This window comes from Chaetodon trifascialis, chromosome 19 (assembly GCF_039877785.1).
Source record: "Chaetodon trifascialis isolate fChaTrf1 chromosome 19, fChaTrf1.hap1, whole genome shotgun sequence".
Taxonomy (NCBI): Eukaryota; Metazoa; Chordata; class Actinopteri; order Chaetodontiformes; family Chaetodontidae; genus Chaetodon; species Chaetodon trifascialis.
In genome coordinates this window covers 1,349,104-1,367,041 of record NC_092074.1, presented here as the reverse complement: position 1 = coordinate 1,367,041, position 17,938 = coordinate 1,349,104, and the positions used below count along the sequence as shown (strand labels likewise).

General features: G+C 44.6%; 1 protein-coding gene across 4 annotated transcripts in view; it reads right to left on the bottom strand.

The window, feature by feature from the left end:
• The window catches only part of psmc6 (proteasome 26S subunit, ATPase 6), a 44,425-nt gene that overhangs the window by 24,798 nt on the left and 1,689 nt on the right, over positions 1–17,938 (bottom strand). For all 4 annotated transcript variants that reach the window (XR_011603321.1, XR_011603322.1, XM_070986874.1 and 1 more), the window contains exons 3-9: positions 16,267–16,306; positions 15,629–15,681; positions 13,731–13,798; positions 11,985–12,099; positions 11,620–11,707; positions 11,299–11,360; positions 11,067–11,190 (exon numbers count right to left, since the gene is read on the bottom strand). Coding sequence is in view for 2 of the 4 variants with exons in the window: in XM_070986874.1 (XP_070842975.1) it covers positions 11,067–11,190; positions 11,299–11,360; positions 11,620–11,707; positions 11,985–12,099; positions 13,731–13,798; positions 15,629–15,681; positions 16,267–16,306 (550 nt within the window). In the remaining 2 variants the exon portion in view is untranslated. The remainder of the gene's footprint in view (positions 1–11,066; positions 11,191–11,298; positions 11,361–11,619; positions 11,708–11,984; positions 12,100–13,730; positions 13,799–15,628; positions 15,682–16,266; positions 16,307–17,938) is intronic.

Genomic DNA, 17,938 nt, shown 5'->3' with positions numbered 1-17,938 from the left:
CATACTGGAGTTAATAAGTACTCTAATTGTATTGTCTAGTGTGATGCCCTGAAGTGGCAGAACCTGATTGTGTTTCTGCTGGTTTCTTACTATTATTTTTCTGCCATATTGCCTCAAATTGCTGAGATGGACTGACCTCCAACATGACGCTCGTACCAATAACTAGAAATGATATGCATATGCTTCCCAAGAAACACAGGCCCAGTCGACCTGGCCCAAAATTGCAATTTTGGAAAGGCCATGCCCCTTACACGAGTGATAGGTGGTACCACAAATACCAAAAATGTGTACTTAAAAACCCAGTGGACAAGTCAAGAGTACATGCTCAGAAGTATTGACATTTCCAAAATTTGAAATGTCAGAACGACTGGTGAAAGTGGGCATGTCTATCACAAATTTGCTTATAACTCAAAATAGAGAGCAATCCTGATTAAACTCTTCAGAACAATCCTGTGCTACCTCCTGAACAACAGAATCAAGTTTCGAATTTATTTACCTTGTTTTTACTTGCTATTTTTTCAGATTTATACAACTTGGCTGTGTTAACACAGTTAACACTTTCCCATTTGAGATTAATAAGATGCATTTCATCCAAGAGGTACCTTGGTGCAAAAAAGTGCAAATCAATCCAAGAACAACAACAAAAGACCTTGTGAAAATGCTGGAGGAAACAGGTAAAACACGAATCTATATCTTGAGTAACGAGTCCTATTTTGACAGACCCTGAAAGGCAGCTCAGCAAGGAAGAAGCCACTGCTATAAAAGCGTCATAAACAAGTCCATTATACAGTTTGCAACAGCAAATAGGGGCAAAGATCTTAGTTTTTGGGGGAACGTCTTTGGGTCTGATGAAACCTGAATTAAACTGCCGTAATGACCATCATTATATTTGGAGGAAAAAATGAGAGGCTTGCAAGTTGAAGAGCATCATCCCAACTGTGAAGCACATGGTTGGGAGCATTATGTTGTGGGGGTACTTTGCTGCTGGATGGACTGGTGCACTTCACAAAATACATGGCATCATGAGGAAGGACAATTGGGTAGATGTGAAATATTCTAAACGCCGACCGGTTTCGACCACGGCGGGTCTTCGTCAGGGCGTAAAAAAACAGGGAAGGACCCGAGTCAAGGTGCACTGATTGCTTATATAGTGCCAACGTCAACAGCAATTAGACCAGTTAATTCTCACATAACACAAGATGAAATGTTTCATACAGCCAATCACGTCCTGGCACGTCACTTTCATATAGCCCACAACAATAATGATAACATTCTAAAAGTGGAGGGCATAGAAAAAGTAGAACCATCAATCAGAGGAGGAGACTGCCTCAACAAATTATTACAAAGGGAAACTTTTTGGATTTTCAAATTAGATGCCTGTATATATCCCGGTCTTAATGAAGAGATGGATTTTAGACCATTTCTATAATTATTTTGTAGGCAGTTGAAGATTAGCCCTTTCTCTTTACTCCGTGATTGAAACATATATATTTTCATTATGGGTTTATCACTGTTGATGTAACCTTTTTATATAATTGTTTAATCACTTCACTGATATTGAAATTGTTTATCTCATCTCACAGATCGGTGGCTACTTGAAAAGTTGATATGTTCTTTGAAAAAATCATCATACTTATCTTTGTAATTGGAACTCCTGTTCCGTCTGATGATTGGCTGTATGAAACATTTCATCTTGTGTTATGTGAGAATTAACTGGTCTAATTGCTGTTGACGCTGGCACTATATAAGCAATCAGTGCACCTTGACTCGGGTCCTTACCTGTTTTTTTACACCCTGACGAAGACCCGCCGTGGTCAAAACCGGTCGGCGTTTAGAATATTTTATATCAATATGCCCTAATTTAATAAAGGCTTTTTAACTATCCTTGGCTCGGTCGGAGTGCCTGAAGAAAGCTTTGTGCTGTTTCTTTGTCTTTACGGAATCTTTCAACTTCAAGAGCACCTGACATTTAACTGGAATCCACCATGTTTTTTACCTGCGAGCACTCAGTAATTCCCTCCTTTAATTGGGTAGATGTATTGGAAGTGACATCTGAAGACCTCAAACGTACTTCAAGAAGTGAGGCAGAATGGCTGTGGACAACAAAGTCTTGAGTGGCCATCACAAAGCTCTGACCTTAATCCAATAGAAAAATTGTGGGCAGAACTGAAAAAGCAAGTGCAAGCAAGGAAGCTTACAAACCTGACTCGGTTACACTAATTCTGTCATGAGTAATGCACAAAATTTCTTATTTTGAGAAGCTTGTGGAAGGTTAGCCAAAACGTATTACCCAAGTTTAACAACTTAAACAGCAATTCTACTGAATACTTCTGACCCACTGGGAATTTTATGAAAAAATAAAAGCCGAAAAAAATAAAGAATTGGAATGTTTACAATGTCAGGAATTGTGAAAACATGAGTTTAAATGTATTTGTCTGAGGTGTGTGTAATCATGTGACTTCAACTGTATCTACCACAGGATCTACCTTAGTCAGCATCATGGCTGTTACATTCCACCCCAATCTGACAAGAACAAAAAACAGGAGGCCTTAAGCAAGAACCAAACCACATTTTTTGTCCCACTATAGGGGACAGGACTCTGGATGACTTCCTTCCCATTGAGGAAATCAGATCACGCCGCCACCTTCCTCATTCCAAAATACAGAAGCCGTTTCTCAATACCAAGTATGCCAAGTTTGGACTTACAAACTTGGCAGTTCAGACTTAACAAGTTCGACCTGGGAGTACAGTCTCTCCAGGACGGGAAGATGCAGGACCGTCATTCTGCAATTGGGACGACAGCGTACTTGATGATGTCACCATCTCAGCTCGTCCGTTAGCAGGACGACACATCTCCGAAAACTTTGGAGCAAATTTTAAACTACGTGCTATCGTGATGCATCGACTACAGATTTTAAGTTTTAACATCAACTTTCTCACATAAAATAATCTTAAAACCACATTCCGCACTACTAAAACAGTAGTATTTCGAAACTTGTAATTTACAGTTGAGAGCCCTCTCCTTCGACATCGTTGCTACGAAATGCATTCTGGGATACGTGGCTGCCCCAAGTCCATACAAGTCACCATTCAATGCATCCTCGATAAAATGGGAGGAGCAAGAACGCATCTGTACATGACTGTACTTGGCAAGATGCAGATTTTTGAATTGGAACAGTACTTGGACTGAGACTGATGACGTTTCTCAAGTACACAAGAACACAAGTACAGAGAAGAACGCATATTGAGAAACGGCCAGAGAGTTAAGCAGGAAGCCCTGAGGAAGAGAAAGGTCAAACACTGGTCTGACCGATCAGATGCTACGTTGCAGGATGCACTGAGTAACACTGATTGAGACATGCTCCAGGACAGCTCTGATGAGGTCAACGAGTTTTCAGAGGTTGTCCTGGGATTTATCGACAAACTGGTGCATGTCTCCATGCCCACTGTTACTGTCTTTCAGAAACTGTGGTTGGATAAAATCATCTGTCATGTGCTGAAGGGGCACACCGTTGCATACTGATTAGGGATGGGTTCTCAGAACATGGAGTAGTACAAGAGTGTCACATGTCCAGCAGAAAATGTTGAAAGAGGTCAGCACACGTGGTAGGGACTAAGGACAATAACAGTCTACAAAGTGAAAAACTTTGAGTGCTTAATCACTTAAGTCAGTAACATCAAAGCTGCATGTTTGCTAGCTAACTATTAGTATGCGGCAGCAGTGGATTCACAGAGGGTCTGCTCCAAATACAACAACTTGGTGGGTAAAGCCATAGAAAGGAATTTGATTTGACCATAGCATAAAAACTGAAAATACTTCAAGCACTTCAAATTTGTTTAAAATGATTATCGGGACGTAAACAAATGTTTACATACAATTGTGCTCATAAGTTTACATACCCAGGCAGAATTTGTGATTTTTTTGGACATTTTTCAGAGAATATGAATGATAAGAGAAAAACTTTTTTTCACTCATGATTAGTGGTTGGGTGAAGCCATTTATTATCCAACAACTGTGTTTACGCTTTTTAAATCATAATGACAACAGAAACAACCCAAATGACCCTGATCAAAAGTTTACATACACTGGTGATTTTGGCCTAATAACATGCACACAAGTTGACACAAACGTGTTTGAATGGCTACTAAAGGTAACCATCCTCACCTGTGATCTGTTTGCTTGTAATCCATGTGTGTGTACAAAAGGTCAGTGAGTTTCTGGGCTCCTGACAGACCCTTGCATCTTTCAGTGCACTGACGTTCCTGGATTCTGAGTTATGGGGAAAGCAAAAGAATTGTCAAAGGATCTTGAACTGTATAAAACAGGAAAGGGATATAAAAAGCTCCTCCTTGATCTGCCACCTTATCGTGGTGGAGGAGTTTGAGTACCCGAATGATCCTAGAGGCTATGTTGTCCGGGGCTTAATGCCCCTGGTAGGGTCTCCCAAGGCAAACAGGTTCTAGGTGACGGGTCAGACTAAGAGCAGTTCAAGAAGCCCCTATGAAAGAAATTAAAGCAAGGAAGCGTACGTCGCCCGGATTGGCGTCACCGGGGCCCCGCCCTGGAGCCAGGCCTGGGGTTGGGGCTCGCAGGCGAGCGCCTGGTGGCCGGGTCTTTGCCCACGGGACCCGGCCGGGCACAGCCCGAAGGAGCGACGTGGGCCCGCCTTCCCGTAGGCCCACCACCCGCAGGAAGGATCAGAAGGGGCCGGTGCTATGTGGAATGGGTGGCAGTCGTGGGCGGGGGCCCCGACGACCCAAATCCTGGACAACGACTCTGGCTATGGGGACATGGAATGTCACCTCACTGTGGGGGAAAGAGCCTGAGCTAGTGCGGGAGGTTGAGCGGTACCGGCTAGAGATAGTCGGGCTCACCTCCACGCACAGTCTGGGCTCGGGAACCCAACTCCTTGAGAGAGGCTGGACTCTCTTCTACTCTGGAGTTGCCCGCGGTGAGAGGCGGCGAGCTGGTGTGGGCTTGCTTATAGCCCCCCAGCTCAGCCGCCATGTGTTGGAGTTCTCCCCGCTGAGCGAGAGGGTCGCTTCCCTACGCCTTCGGGTTGGGGATAGGTCTCTAACTATTGTTTCGGCCTACAGGCCGAACAGTAGCGTGGAGTACCCGGCCTTCTTGGAGTCCCTGGGAGGGGTACTGGAAAGTGCTCCAACCGGGGACTCCATTGTTCTGCTGGGAGACTTCAATGCTCACGTGGGCAGCGACAGTGACACCTGGAGGGGAGTGATTGGGAGGAACGGCCTCCCCGATCTGAACCCGAGTGGTGTTCTGTTATTGGATTTCTGTGCTAGTCACAGTTTGTCCATAACAAACACCATGTTCAAACATAAGGGTGTCCATCAGTGCACGTGGCACCAGGACACCCTAGGCCGGAGGTCAATGATCGACTTTGTAGTCGTATCATCTGACCTTCGGCGGTATGTCTTGGGCACTCGGGTAAGGAGAGGGGCTGAGCTGTCAACTGATCACCACCTGGTGGTGAGTTGGATTCGCTGGCAGGGGAAGAAGCGGGACAGACTTGGCAGACCCAAACGTACCGTGAGGGTCTGTTGGGAACGTCTGGCGGAACCCGCTGTCAGGGAAGTTTTCAACTCCCACCTCCGGGAGAGCTTCAACCAGATCCCGAGGGAGGTTGGAGACATTGAGTCCGAATGGACCATGTTCTCCACTTCCATTGTTGATGCAGCCGTCCATGGCTGTGGCCGTAAAGTCGGCGGTGCCTGTCGTGGCGGCAACCCCCGAACCCGGTGGTGGACACCGGAAGTAAGGGATGCCGTCAAGCTGAAGAAGGAGTCCTATCGGGCCTGGTTGGCTCATAGGACTCCTGAGGCAGCTGATGGGTACCGGCAGACCAAGCGTGCGGCAGCTCGGGCGGTTGTAGAAGCAAAAACTCGGGTCTGGGAGGAGTTCGGGGAGGCCATGGAGGAGGACTACCGGTTGGCCTCGAGGAAATTCTGGCAAACCGTTCGGCGCCTCAGGAGGGGGAAGCACCTTTCTGTCAACACTGTTTACAGTGGAGGTGGGGAGCTGTTGACCTCGACTGGGGATATTGTCGGGCGGTGGAAGGAATACTTCGAGGATCTCCTCAATCCCTCTGTCATGTCTTCCGTAGAGGAAGCAGAGACTGGGGACTTGGAGGTCGATTCATTCATCACCGGGGCTGAAGTCACTGAGGCAGTTCGCAAGCTCCTCGGTGGCAAAGCGCCGGGGGTGGATGAGATCCGCCCTGAGTACCTCAAGTCTCTGGATGTTGTAGGACTGTCTTGGTTGACACGCCTCTGCAGCATCGCGTGGCAGACGGGGACAGTGCCTCTGGACTGGCAGACTGGGGTGGTGGTCCCTCTTTTTAAAAAGGGGGACCGGAGGGTGTGTTCCAACTATCGGGGGATCACACTCCTCAGCCTCCCTGGTAAAGTCTATTCCAGGGTACTGGAGAGGAGAATCCGGCCGATAGTCGAACCCCGGATTCAAGAGGAACAATGCGGTTTTCGTCCTGGCCGTGGAACACTGGACCAGCTCTATACCCTCCACAGGGTGCTTGAGGGTTCATGGGAGTTTGCCCAAACAGTCCACATGTGCTTCGTGGACTTGGAGAAGGCATTCGACCGTGTCCCTCGCGTCATTCTGTGGGAGGTGCTCCAGGAGTATGGGGTTGGAGGCCCTCTGTTGAGGGCTGTACAGTCCCTGTACAACCGGAGCAGGAGCTTGGTCCGCATTGCCGGCAGTAAGTCGGACCTGTTCCCAGTGCATGTTGGACTCCGGCAGGGCTGCCCTATGTCACCGGTTCTGTTCATCATTTTTATGGACAGGATTTCTAGGCGCAGCCAGGGGCCGGAGGGGGTTCGGTTCGGGGGCCGGCAGATTTCGTCTCTGCTTTTCGCGGATGATGTTGTCTTGTTGGCTTCCTCGAGCCAGGACCTTCAGCATGCGCTGGGGCGGTTCGCAGCCGAGTGTGAAGCAGCTGGGATGAGAGTTAGCACCTCCAAGTCCGAGGCCATGGTTCTCGACTGGAAAAAGGTGGCTTGCTCCCTTCAGGTTGGAGGAGAGTTCCTGCCTCAAGTGGAGGAGTTTAAGTATCTTGGGATCCTGTTCACGAGTGAGGGAAGGATGGAGCGTGAGATTGACAGGCGGATCGGTGCAGCGGCTGCAGTAATGCGGTCGCTGTATCGGTCTGTCGTGGTAAAGAAGGAGCTGAGCCGAAAGGCGAAGCTCTCGATTTACCGGTCAATCTACGTTCCTACCCTCACCTATGGTCATGAACTTTGGGTCATGACCGAAAGAACGAGGTCCCGGATACAAGCGGCTGAAATGAGTTTCCTCCGCAGGGTGGCGGAGCGCTCCCTTAGAGATAGGGTGAGGAGCTCTGTCACCCGGGAGGAGCTCAGAGTAGAGTCGCTGCTCCTCCGCATCGAGAGGAGTCAGCTGAGGTGGCTCGGGCATCTCTATCGGATGCCCCCTGGACGCCTCCCTAGGGAGGTGTTCCAGGCATGTCCCACCGGGAGGAGGCCCCGGGGAAGACCCAGGACACGCTGGGGTGACTACGTCACTCGGCTGGCCTGGGAACGCCTCGGGATCCCCCCAGAAGAGTTGGAGGAAGTGTCCGGGGAGAGGGAAGTCTGGGCGTCCCTGCTCAGACTGCTACCCCCGCAACCCGGCCCCGGATAAGCGGAAGATAATGGATGGATGGATGGATGGATGGGATATAAAAAGATATCCAAGGAATTGAGAATGCCAATCAGCAGTGTTCAAATTCTAATTAAGAAGTGGAAAATGAGGGACTCTGTTGAAACCAAACCACGGTCAGGTTGAACAACAAAAGTTTCAGCCACAACTGCCAGGAAAATTGTTCGGGATGCAAAGAAAAACCCACAAATGACTTCAGCTGAAATAAAGGGACTCTGAAAAAAAGTGGTGTGGCTGTTTCAAGATGCACAATAAGGAGGCACTTGAAGAAAAATGGGCTGCATGGTCGAATTGCCGGAAGAAAGCCATTACTACGCAAATGCCACAAAGCATCCCGCTTACAATACGCCAAACAGCACAGAGACAAGCCTCAAAACTTCTGGAACAAAGTCATTTGGAGTGATGGGATCAAAATTGAACTTTTTGGCCACAACCATAAACGTTACATTTGGAGAGGAGCCTATGATGAAAGGCACACCATTCCTACTGTGAAAAACGGAGGTGGAACGCTGATGTTTTGGGGATGTGTAGGCTACAGAGGCACAGGAAACTTGGTCAAAATTGATGGCAAGATGAATGCAGCATGTTAGAAAATGCTGGAGGAAAATTTGCACTCATGAGCCCAGATGGGACTTACTTCGATGTTCCAAATAACACAAGGCCAAGTCGACCTGCCATTGGCTACAGCAGAATAAAGCGAAGGTTCTGGAGTGGCCATCTAAGTCTCCTGACCTCAATATCATTGAGCCACTCTGGGGAAATCTCAAACCTGCAATTCATGCAAGACAGCCCAGGAATTTACAGGAACTGGAGGCTTTTTGCCAAGAAAAATGGGCAGCTTTACCATCTGAGAAAATAAAGAGCCTCATCCACAACTACCACAAGAGACTTCAAGCTGTCATTAATGTTAAAGGGGAACTGGGGTATGTAAACTTTTGATTTCTGTTGCCATTATGATTTAAAAAGAGTAAACACAGTTGTTTGACAATAAATGGCTTCACCCAACCACTAACCATGAGTGAAAGAAAAGTTTTTGTGTTATCATTCATACTCTGAAAAATGGCCAAGAAATCATACATTCTGCCAGGGTATGTAAACTTATGAGCACAACTGTATCTTGACATGCTTTCTCAGGTTGGGGGGTAAATTTCTACAGACAGTGACAAAGTTTATCAATAGTTAACAGAGCAAAGATTTAAAAAAGATATAAATCTTTCTTCATTTCAGAAATCTCAAACATGGACATCAGATATGGCCATGGGTACTGAGAGATTGAAAAAGGCACTATTGCAGTCATAGGACCAGGAAGAGAGGCTCAAGAGTAGCTACTTCCCTCAGGCAATCCAGATCCCAAACAAGGATCCTGCCAGGGTTCCTGCCATACTCTACCTCTGACATTTGTTGACAATCACCTCAACCCTTACCCTGCATTCATTTAATATTTGCACTGAGATTAATTCTTCATATATGCACATCTTACATTTTGTTGTATATATTTGATTTGCTATATTTGTTTTGTTTTTTTAATCAAGTGTGCTTTATTTAAGAGGATTTCAATACATTGCACATGAGAACGCTGTCTACATTGTGATTATATCAGTAGCACTAGACACATTGCGTTCCAGGTGCGCAAGCTTGCTAGCATGCTCATTCGCAGTAGCTTTAACAGCTCAAATGGCTATATTGTTTTTGTATTTGAGAGCTGTCCGTTCAAAAGTTGGTTGACCCTTATGTAGGGCTGGGCGATATGGCTGAAAACTCTATTGCGATATAAGTGTTTTATATTGGTCGATATCGATAATTATTGATATTTTTTATGACCTATTTAAAATAAGGACCGGGAGAAAAATACATTCAATTTAAACATTTTTATTTTAAAATGAACCTTCCTCTGATTATAATCCCCTCAGCTATCAAGGCAGAAAGGAAAGGAAATGTCAACACAACCATGGGAAACACTCAAATAATAAAAGTAAAAAAAAAGTGTAAAAATGTAAACAGAGAGAAACCTGAGAACTTTTTTCTGCAGGTTTAGTGCAGGAAGTTCACAAGCTGAGTCACCTTCTGCTGAATAAAATGTTTTAAGATATATGCAGTGTTTTGTAAAAATAGCAGAAACTGAGGTGGATTTGACATCTGAAAACAAACATGATAGACAGTACAGTAAGATTGACTGTAAACTATAAAACCAGCCTAGACATATGAACAACTTTAGTCACTCTTCTTACTCTAAACATACATGAGCTATTCAATTATATTTTTAGTGAAGCATGTCTTTAGCTATATGATATGCCACTGCCTCCGTTGTGTCTTCATGCCTTTTAGATGATTTGTCATCAGGCACTGAAGCAGAGCACCTCTGCATTGTGGTCAGCTGCTTGTGCGGTGGTGCTGCGGTTGGCGGACGTTGGCGAATACGGCTGCGCTCCAAAGAGTGAGCGCGGCTAAGGTGGTTAAATAAGTTTGTGGTATTACCGGGGACGACAGTCTTGCATAAGTTACAGACCACATTGGTCTGACTACGGTCCGACATAAAATCCAAAAAACTGCCATACTGGCGAGCTGACTTTCCCTGTTTTATCGTCAATTTCTTCGCTCGCTGCAGCACTTTCTATTTCTCATCTCACTCCTTGCGAAGCATCAAACACAAGACAACGAAATGGCGCAAACGAACTTGATAATGTTACATGACTGGCGTGTTAGCATGTCTCTCTCACTGATTAGCGATTACTCTCTACGTTGCTCGGTTACCTGAGAGCGAGTGCATTTGTTCATGCAACCAACCTCGTTTCGCAACTTAAGGTTTCTTCCGGCAAAGAAAAAAAATTATCAAATGTTTTATCGAACGCATTTTTTATTGATATTGATGACGTGTCTATCGCGAGACATATCACTATTGTTTTATCGCCCAGCCCTACCCTTATGTCAATTGTATCTACATTTTTAGCCTTCTGTAAGCATAGTTCTGTACAAAGGGAAATACATGATTGGATATTTGATATTTTGGATATTTCATCACGTCATGCATAGAACTGGAGGGGGCAACAAAGCATTTCACTGCACACTGTATGTTCAGTCTCTAGCAAATAAAAACTTGAAACTGAAAGTGTACAGTACATATTTTTATTATGCCCAATTTTTTTTAACTGATTGGAGATAGCAGTCACTAACATATATGACAAAGTGTACAGGACGCTTTAATTGCTTCATAATAAAAGCCTTACAGTTAGCAGATATGTAAAAGCTTTAACTGCAGCTTGAAGCTGAATAGATTAAAATGCATATGCTCTTTAAAAAACATTAGCTCTAAACTAAAATGTTAGAGCCAAAGGAAAGACAAAAACCAAACCAGATCTTCAGGGTCACTCACCAATGGCATCAATCTCATCCATGAAGATGATGCATGGCTGGTGGTCCCTAGCATAGTTGAACATCTCTCTGATCAGCCTGGCACTCTCACCAATGTACTTGTCCACAATGGAGCTGGACACCACCTGCAGCGCGCGCACACACAGACGTCATCAACTGAGTGCACTGCATTACACTGAAGTGCAATGTGGCAGTGCGCTGCCGTCCAGGCTAACACTGGCACCAAAGCTCACCTTGAGGAAGTTACAGTCCAGCTGACTGGCCACTGCTCTGGCAAGAAGAGTCTTCCCAGTGCCTGTTACAGAAGGGGTTTGTCAATAAGAAAAAAGCATAATGAAACAATTAACTAATTACACCACACTTTTACTGTGTAAACATATGAGTATCATGAAATTAAAATACATAATATGGACCTTATAGAGATAAAATAAGACCCATAAATGTGTCTAAACAAACAAATACCAGCTTAAATATATTTGTTCTCAAATGTGATATGCATATATGGATGGATCTATAAAGGCTTTTTCACTGAAACTCTTCACTGATTTGCTAACCTGGAGGCCCATAGAGCAGACAGCCTTTTGGGGGAATGATCCCAACTCTCTGGAAGAGCTCAGGGTTGGTCAGAGGCAGCTCAATCACCTGTCATGAAATAACAGCAGCTTTGTTTATGCAGCAAGGATAGAAAGTAAAACAAATATTTTGATTTGGTCTTCATCCCTTTCTCATCTCAGTCAGAATCTCTCTGAACAAAACCCAACCATGCAAATGTCACCTTAAAGAAACACATATGGGAGCCTCTGTTAAACTACACCACATACTGCCAATCATGCCAATACATTTATGAGAAAAAACTTCCAAAAATTAAGTCTGTCTTGTACAATTCAATTGCTGACTGATTGCTGTGGCCTTGTTGTACCTCTCTCAGCTCACGGATCTGCTCAGACAAGCCTCCAATCTCGGAGTATGAGACACTGCCAGGGTCCTCATGGGACATGTTGTACACCAGAGGATCCACCTCCCTGGGTAGGTACCTTCGAAAGAACATGAAACACATGCTGAGCACAGTTCCAGCTTTGTACTATATGAACTCTTGCTCTTCATCAAACCACTATTAACTTCCATCTCTTGCTGAACATTCATTGGTTGAATACATTGGTACAATAAATTCACAGTTTAGTACATAATGTATTCAGTCACTGCTAGATACTACATTCTTAAAGCTTACAAATGTGAACACTAAAAAGTGGTTAATGGTAGGGCTGGGCGATATGACTAAGAACTGTATCACGATATAAGTGTTTTATATCAGTCGATAGCGATGATTATTGATATTTTTTATGACCTATTTAAAATAAGGACCAGGAGAAAAATACATTAAATTGAAACATTTTTATTTTAAATTTAACCTTTCTCTGATTGTAATCCCCTCAGCTATCAAGGCAGAAAGGAAAGGAAATGTCAACACAACCATGGAAAACACTCAAATAATAAATGTAAATAAAAGTATGGTAAGATTGATTGAACTATAAAACCAGCCTAGACATATGAATAACTTCATTCACTCTTCTTACTCTAAACATGCATGAATTATTCATTTTTATTGCAAGTGTGTTAAAAAGCATGTAAGAGATTTTTATAACCTGGCTTCTCCACAATGCTCAGCGGGCGCATGTCTTTAGCTATATGATATGCCACTGCCTCCGTTGTCTTTGTGCCTTTTCGATGATTTGTCATAAGGCACTGAAGTAGAGCACCTCTGCATGGTGGTCTGCTGCTTGTGCGGTGGTGCTGCGGTTGGAGATGTTGCTGGACGTTGGCGAATACGGCTGTACTCCAAAGGGTGAGCGCGGCTAAGGTGGTTAAACAAGTTTGTGGTATTACCGGCCTTGGTGGGGATGACAGTCTTGCATAATTTACAGACAACATTGGTCTGACTACAGTCCAACTTCTATAATCCAAAAAAAACTGCCATACTGGCGAGCTGACTTTCCCTGTTTTATCGACAATTTCTCCACTCGCTGCAGCACTCACTTTCTATTTCTCATCTCACTCCTCGTGAAGAATCAAACACCAGACAACAAGATGGCGCAACCGAACTTGATCCGGTTACATGATTGGCGTGTCACTCCCACTGATCAGTGATTACTCCCTACATTGCTTGGTTACCTGAAAGCGAGTGCATTTGTTCATGCAACCAACCTTGCTTCGCAACCTCTGGTTTCTTCTGACGGAGAAAAAAAAATTAAGGAATGTTTTGTCAAACGCATTTTTTATTGATATTGATTACGTGTCTATCGTGAGACATATCGTTATCGTTTTATCGCCCAGCCCTAGTTCATGGGCTGCAAATCTTTCTGTAAGGCACACACAAACATTTGCAAATGCTCAATAAGTATGCTACACAAAGATAACACTCCCTCGTTCAAAGAAATAAAAGATTTTTGGCACATCTTCTGTGACAAACAATCATTTGGTGTTGACAATCTGTCCGGTATAAATCTGCAGCAAGAAGCTGCTGGAATGCCACATGGAGAACTACATATGCCAAGATACAGACTACAATTATCCACTCAGTGTTCAGCATAAATGCATGTACTGTTAGATCTCTAATAGCCTGTGACACTGCTTAACCAATTCTGGGGGGTGATTATATCCAGCCTACCTCATTATAGTGAGTGTAGTCATGTCCAGTGCCACTCTGGTGCCAGGCTTAAGCTGTGACTTATCCAACTGGAATGAAAAAAAATATGGATTACATGTCTTTGAAGATTCTTGGTTGAATAAAAGGCAGCTGGACTTGGTTGCAGAAACCTGAAAATGTTTTGCCTCTCATCCAAGGGGCTTCTTCAGTTTTCACTGACTATTGGGGAGAACCAGGTTTTTAACATCCATGGGGTCATTATTGTGTCATGTGATTAATAAAGTATGTCTTATTATCATCGATTATTGAAACCACTTTTGTATGCTCCTGGCTGTGTAACGGCAGTTATTGGGGTAGTTTGGAATCACCTGTGGCAGATGTGAACCGCACACATGGACCACACATGAATCAAAATCAAAACCCAACAAGTGCTAGTCTTCACAGAACATGTCAGAACATCAACTGAACTACAGCAAACTAGTTTATGCAGTCCAATGCAGTGAGGAATGCACAGACTTGTGTAATGGGAAAACTAAAAAAAACAGTCAGGAACAAGGGGGGTAATTCATCAGGTCAAGATTCAGCAGTTCATCTACACCTGAAATATAAGGGATACTCATTTGGGGACAACATACATGTTTTGAACAGGGGATGGGGCAGGGGTGGTTTGAAATAGGAGTGAAAGAGACCATTTACATAAAAAAAAACAGAGAAACCATCCCTCAACTAGAGGAGGAGGTCTTAGACACCACTTATCCCCAACCTACAATGCTGTCCCAGGAGATTTAACAATTCACAGTTGGCTTCATGTGACAACTCCAGTGACTGTCGTTCACACCTGGCTCCAAGTGACTCCAATGACTCGAACGATTGCTGTTACACAATCAGCAGTTAGGAGCACAAACAACCCAAGTGGTTCAATGAGTGTTGTGACAACCTAACAGATGTTAAATACCTGGGACTCCACACCAGTCAGAACTGAAGTCCAACAGATGAGAGGTGATACGTTTCTACGAGTCCAGTTACCATTGATTCAACCCTCCTTGGGTTATAGATTAGGCTTCACTTTCTTAACACTGAAGTCAACAAATACTGATGCTGCATTGTGTTGGAATGTTTGGAACATTTTGTCCTAGCCAGAAAAAAATACCAATCAACAATTTGATAATACCATAACAATCCAATATTGCATAAGCAGTCTTGCTCACATTGCCCACAATGGACTCATACAACCAGAGCCAAAGAAACAGATTCCTCAGTACAGTATATGGTATTGCAAAATCTCAGATGGTCAAACACAGGGCAAAATACAAAGGTCTGTGAAGATGACTCACTTGTAACTCCACACCATCTCATTTTCAAACTTGTACTCTTCAGCCCCAGTTGACACTAATTCAAGTGACATCACTTGAGGACATTTACCAGACTTTACTACAGCTCCCTCTGGAGACACTATAAGCTTTATACTACCTTTTTACATGTGCAGTAGTACTCTCACCTGCAAACAGATGGCGTAGTTCCACTTAACTTCGAGCTGTCCATCCCTATATGCAGGTATATGCTCTTTTGCATGCTTTTCATATTTAAATACTTAGAATTGTTGTTTTGTCCTATTAGGTCACCAAGACCACTTATAGTTCAATAGTATTACCTGATCTGTCTTTTTCAGGTGATCCTAATTTTCTGCACGGTTGAAGACTAAACTCTTGGGTCAGGATGCACATACATGCAATTAAGTTTGCAATATATTAATTTTTGTTTGACAGATATGGCCTTCAGTCTCTTTAAATTTAAAATGAATATGCCACAGTTGAATCCAATAAAATTTAGCAAAGCACAAATACATGGTGTCATAAGAATTTAAGGCTCGAAAACCCTGGAGAAGATGATACATTACAGGATGATTGTTCAGCACCTACCTGTCTGCGGCACCCAACCACATATCGGGGGCCATTTGTGGCCTTGACGATGACTGGAATTGAAGAAAATACATTAGCATGTCTGTGATAAAACAGTTTAAGATGTGTCACAGTAACAACTTGTTATTGGTAATCTTTCATTGCTTGCCAAGCTTCAAGACCTCAGGCGTTCCATAACCTGCCACACAGCAGTAGCATGAGGAGCCATAGAGAGTAGCCATACGAAAACATGAGCTGTGGTGTGCTGCAGATTTATGTACAGAGCATTTTGTTGAGATTGTGATGGAAAATGATTGATGATCCTCATTCTGAAAGTATTTTGGTGTAGTCTCTGTCTGCATCTATTTGTTAACCTAAATGAAGAGAAATCAAATTAACCAAGTGCATGCTTGTTAAAACCGAGAAGATTGATGTGGTGCTGGAACCAACCATGCAGCCAAATGGACAACACTGCAGGGAACGAGTGAAAGATGGCAGAAAATTAGCTAGGCCCATCACTGTTTCATGTAAATACTGCATTGCTTTTTGACTGACAAAGGGTCTGTGGCAATTAAATTCCTGAGACCTAAAATAATTTTGCCTGTCCTGCCTTTTCCATTAAACTTCTAAATGTGTGACATATCCACCAATGAACTTACATTTCTCTTCAGTCAGCTGTTTGAGCACTTCTCCAACAATCTGCAAGGAACAAGGCAGGCAAATATAGTCAGAAATCAGAAATCAGAAAAGCTTTATTGCCAAGTACGATTTTACACATAGGAGGAATTTGCTTTGGTGAGGTTGGTGCATGACATTGTTAATAAGGCTGACAGCAGACGGGAAAAAACTGTTCTTATGGCGTGAGGTTTTGGTCCTGATGGACCGCAGCCTCCTGCCAGAGGGGAGTGTCTTGAAGAGTTTGTGTCCGGGGTGGGAGGGGTCAGCCACAATCTTTCCTGCACGCTTCAGGGTCCTGGAGGCGTACAGGTCCTGGAGAGACGGGAGACTGCAGCCAATCACCTTCTCTGCAGACCTAATGACACGCTGCAGTCTGCTCTTGTCCTTAGCGGTGGCAGCGTACCAGATGGTGATGGAGGAGATGAAGATGGACTCAATGATGGCTGTGCAGAAGTGCATCATCATTGTCTTTGGCAGACTGAATTTCTTCAGCTGCCGTAGGAAGTACATCCTCTGCTGTGCTTTCATGATGAGGGAGCTGATGTTCGGCTCCCACTTGAGGTCCTGGGAGATGATAGTTCCCAGGAAGCAGAAAGACTCCACAGTGTCAATAGTGGAGTCACAGAGGGTGATGGGGGCAGGTGAGGCTGAGTTCTTCCTGTAGTCCACAACCATCTCCACTGTCTTTAGAGCATTGAGCTCTAGGGGGCAGGTGAGGCTGAGTTCTTCCTGTAGTCCACAACCATCTCCACTGTCTTTAGAGTGTTGAGCTCTAGGTTGTTCTGGTTGCACCAGGTCACCAGACGATCAACCTTCCACCTGTAGGTGGACTCCTCACCATCAGAGATGAGTCCGATGAGGGTGGTGTCATCCGCAAACTTCAGGAGCTTGACAGACTGGTCACTGGAGGTGCAGCTGTTCGTGTCCAGGGAGAAGAGCAGAGGAGAAGGAACGCAGCCCTGAGGAGACCCGGTGCTGATGGTCTTTGCGTCAGAGATGTGTTTCCCCAGCTTCACACACTGTTTCCTGTCAGACAGGAAGTCTGTAATCCACCTGCAGGTGGAGTCAGGCACGCTCAGCCTCCGTGTACTCATCCAGACTGTTGGTAGCAGTACTGAACACATCCCAGTCGGTAGAGTCCAAACACATCTGGAGATCCTCCATGGCCTCACTGTTCCACTTCCTTGATGTCCTCACTACAGGTTTGCAGAGCTTTAGTGTCTGCCTGTACGCAGGAATCAGGTGGACCATGACGTGGTCAGAGTGGCCCAGTGCAGCACGGGGGGCGGTGTGATTAGCATCCCTGACAATGGTGTAACAGTGATCCAGAATATTCTCCTCTCTGGTTGGGCATTTAATAAACTGTCTGTATTTAGGGAGTTCGTAGGTGAGGTTACCTTTGTTAAAGTCGCCAAGGACAATAACTAAAGAGTCCGGGTTGGTCCGCTCCGCACACAGTATCTGGTCTGCAAGCATACACTGTGTGTCCTGCACGTCGGCCTGCGGCAGGATGTAAACACCGACCAGAATGAATGAAGCGAACTCACAGGGTGAATAAAAAGGCTTACAGTTAATGATGAAAGATTCCAGGTCAAGAGAACAGTGCTGCTGGATCACTGTCACGTCGTTGCACCAACCACTGTTGATGTAGAA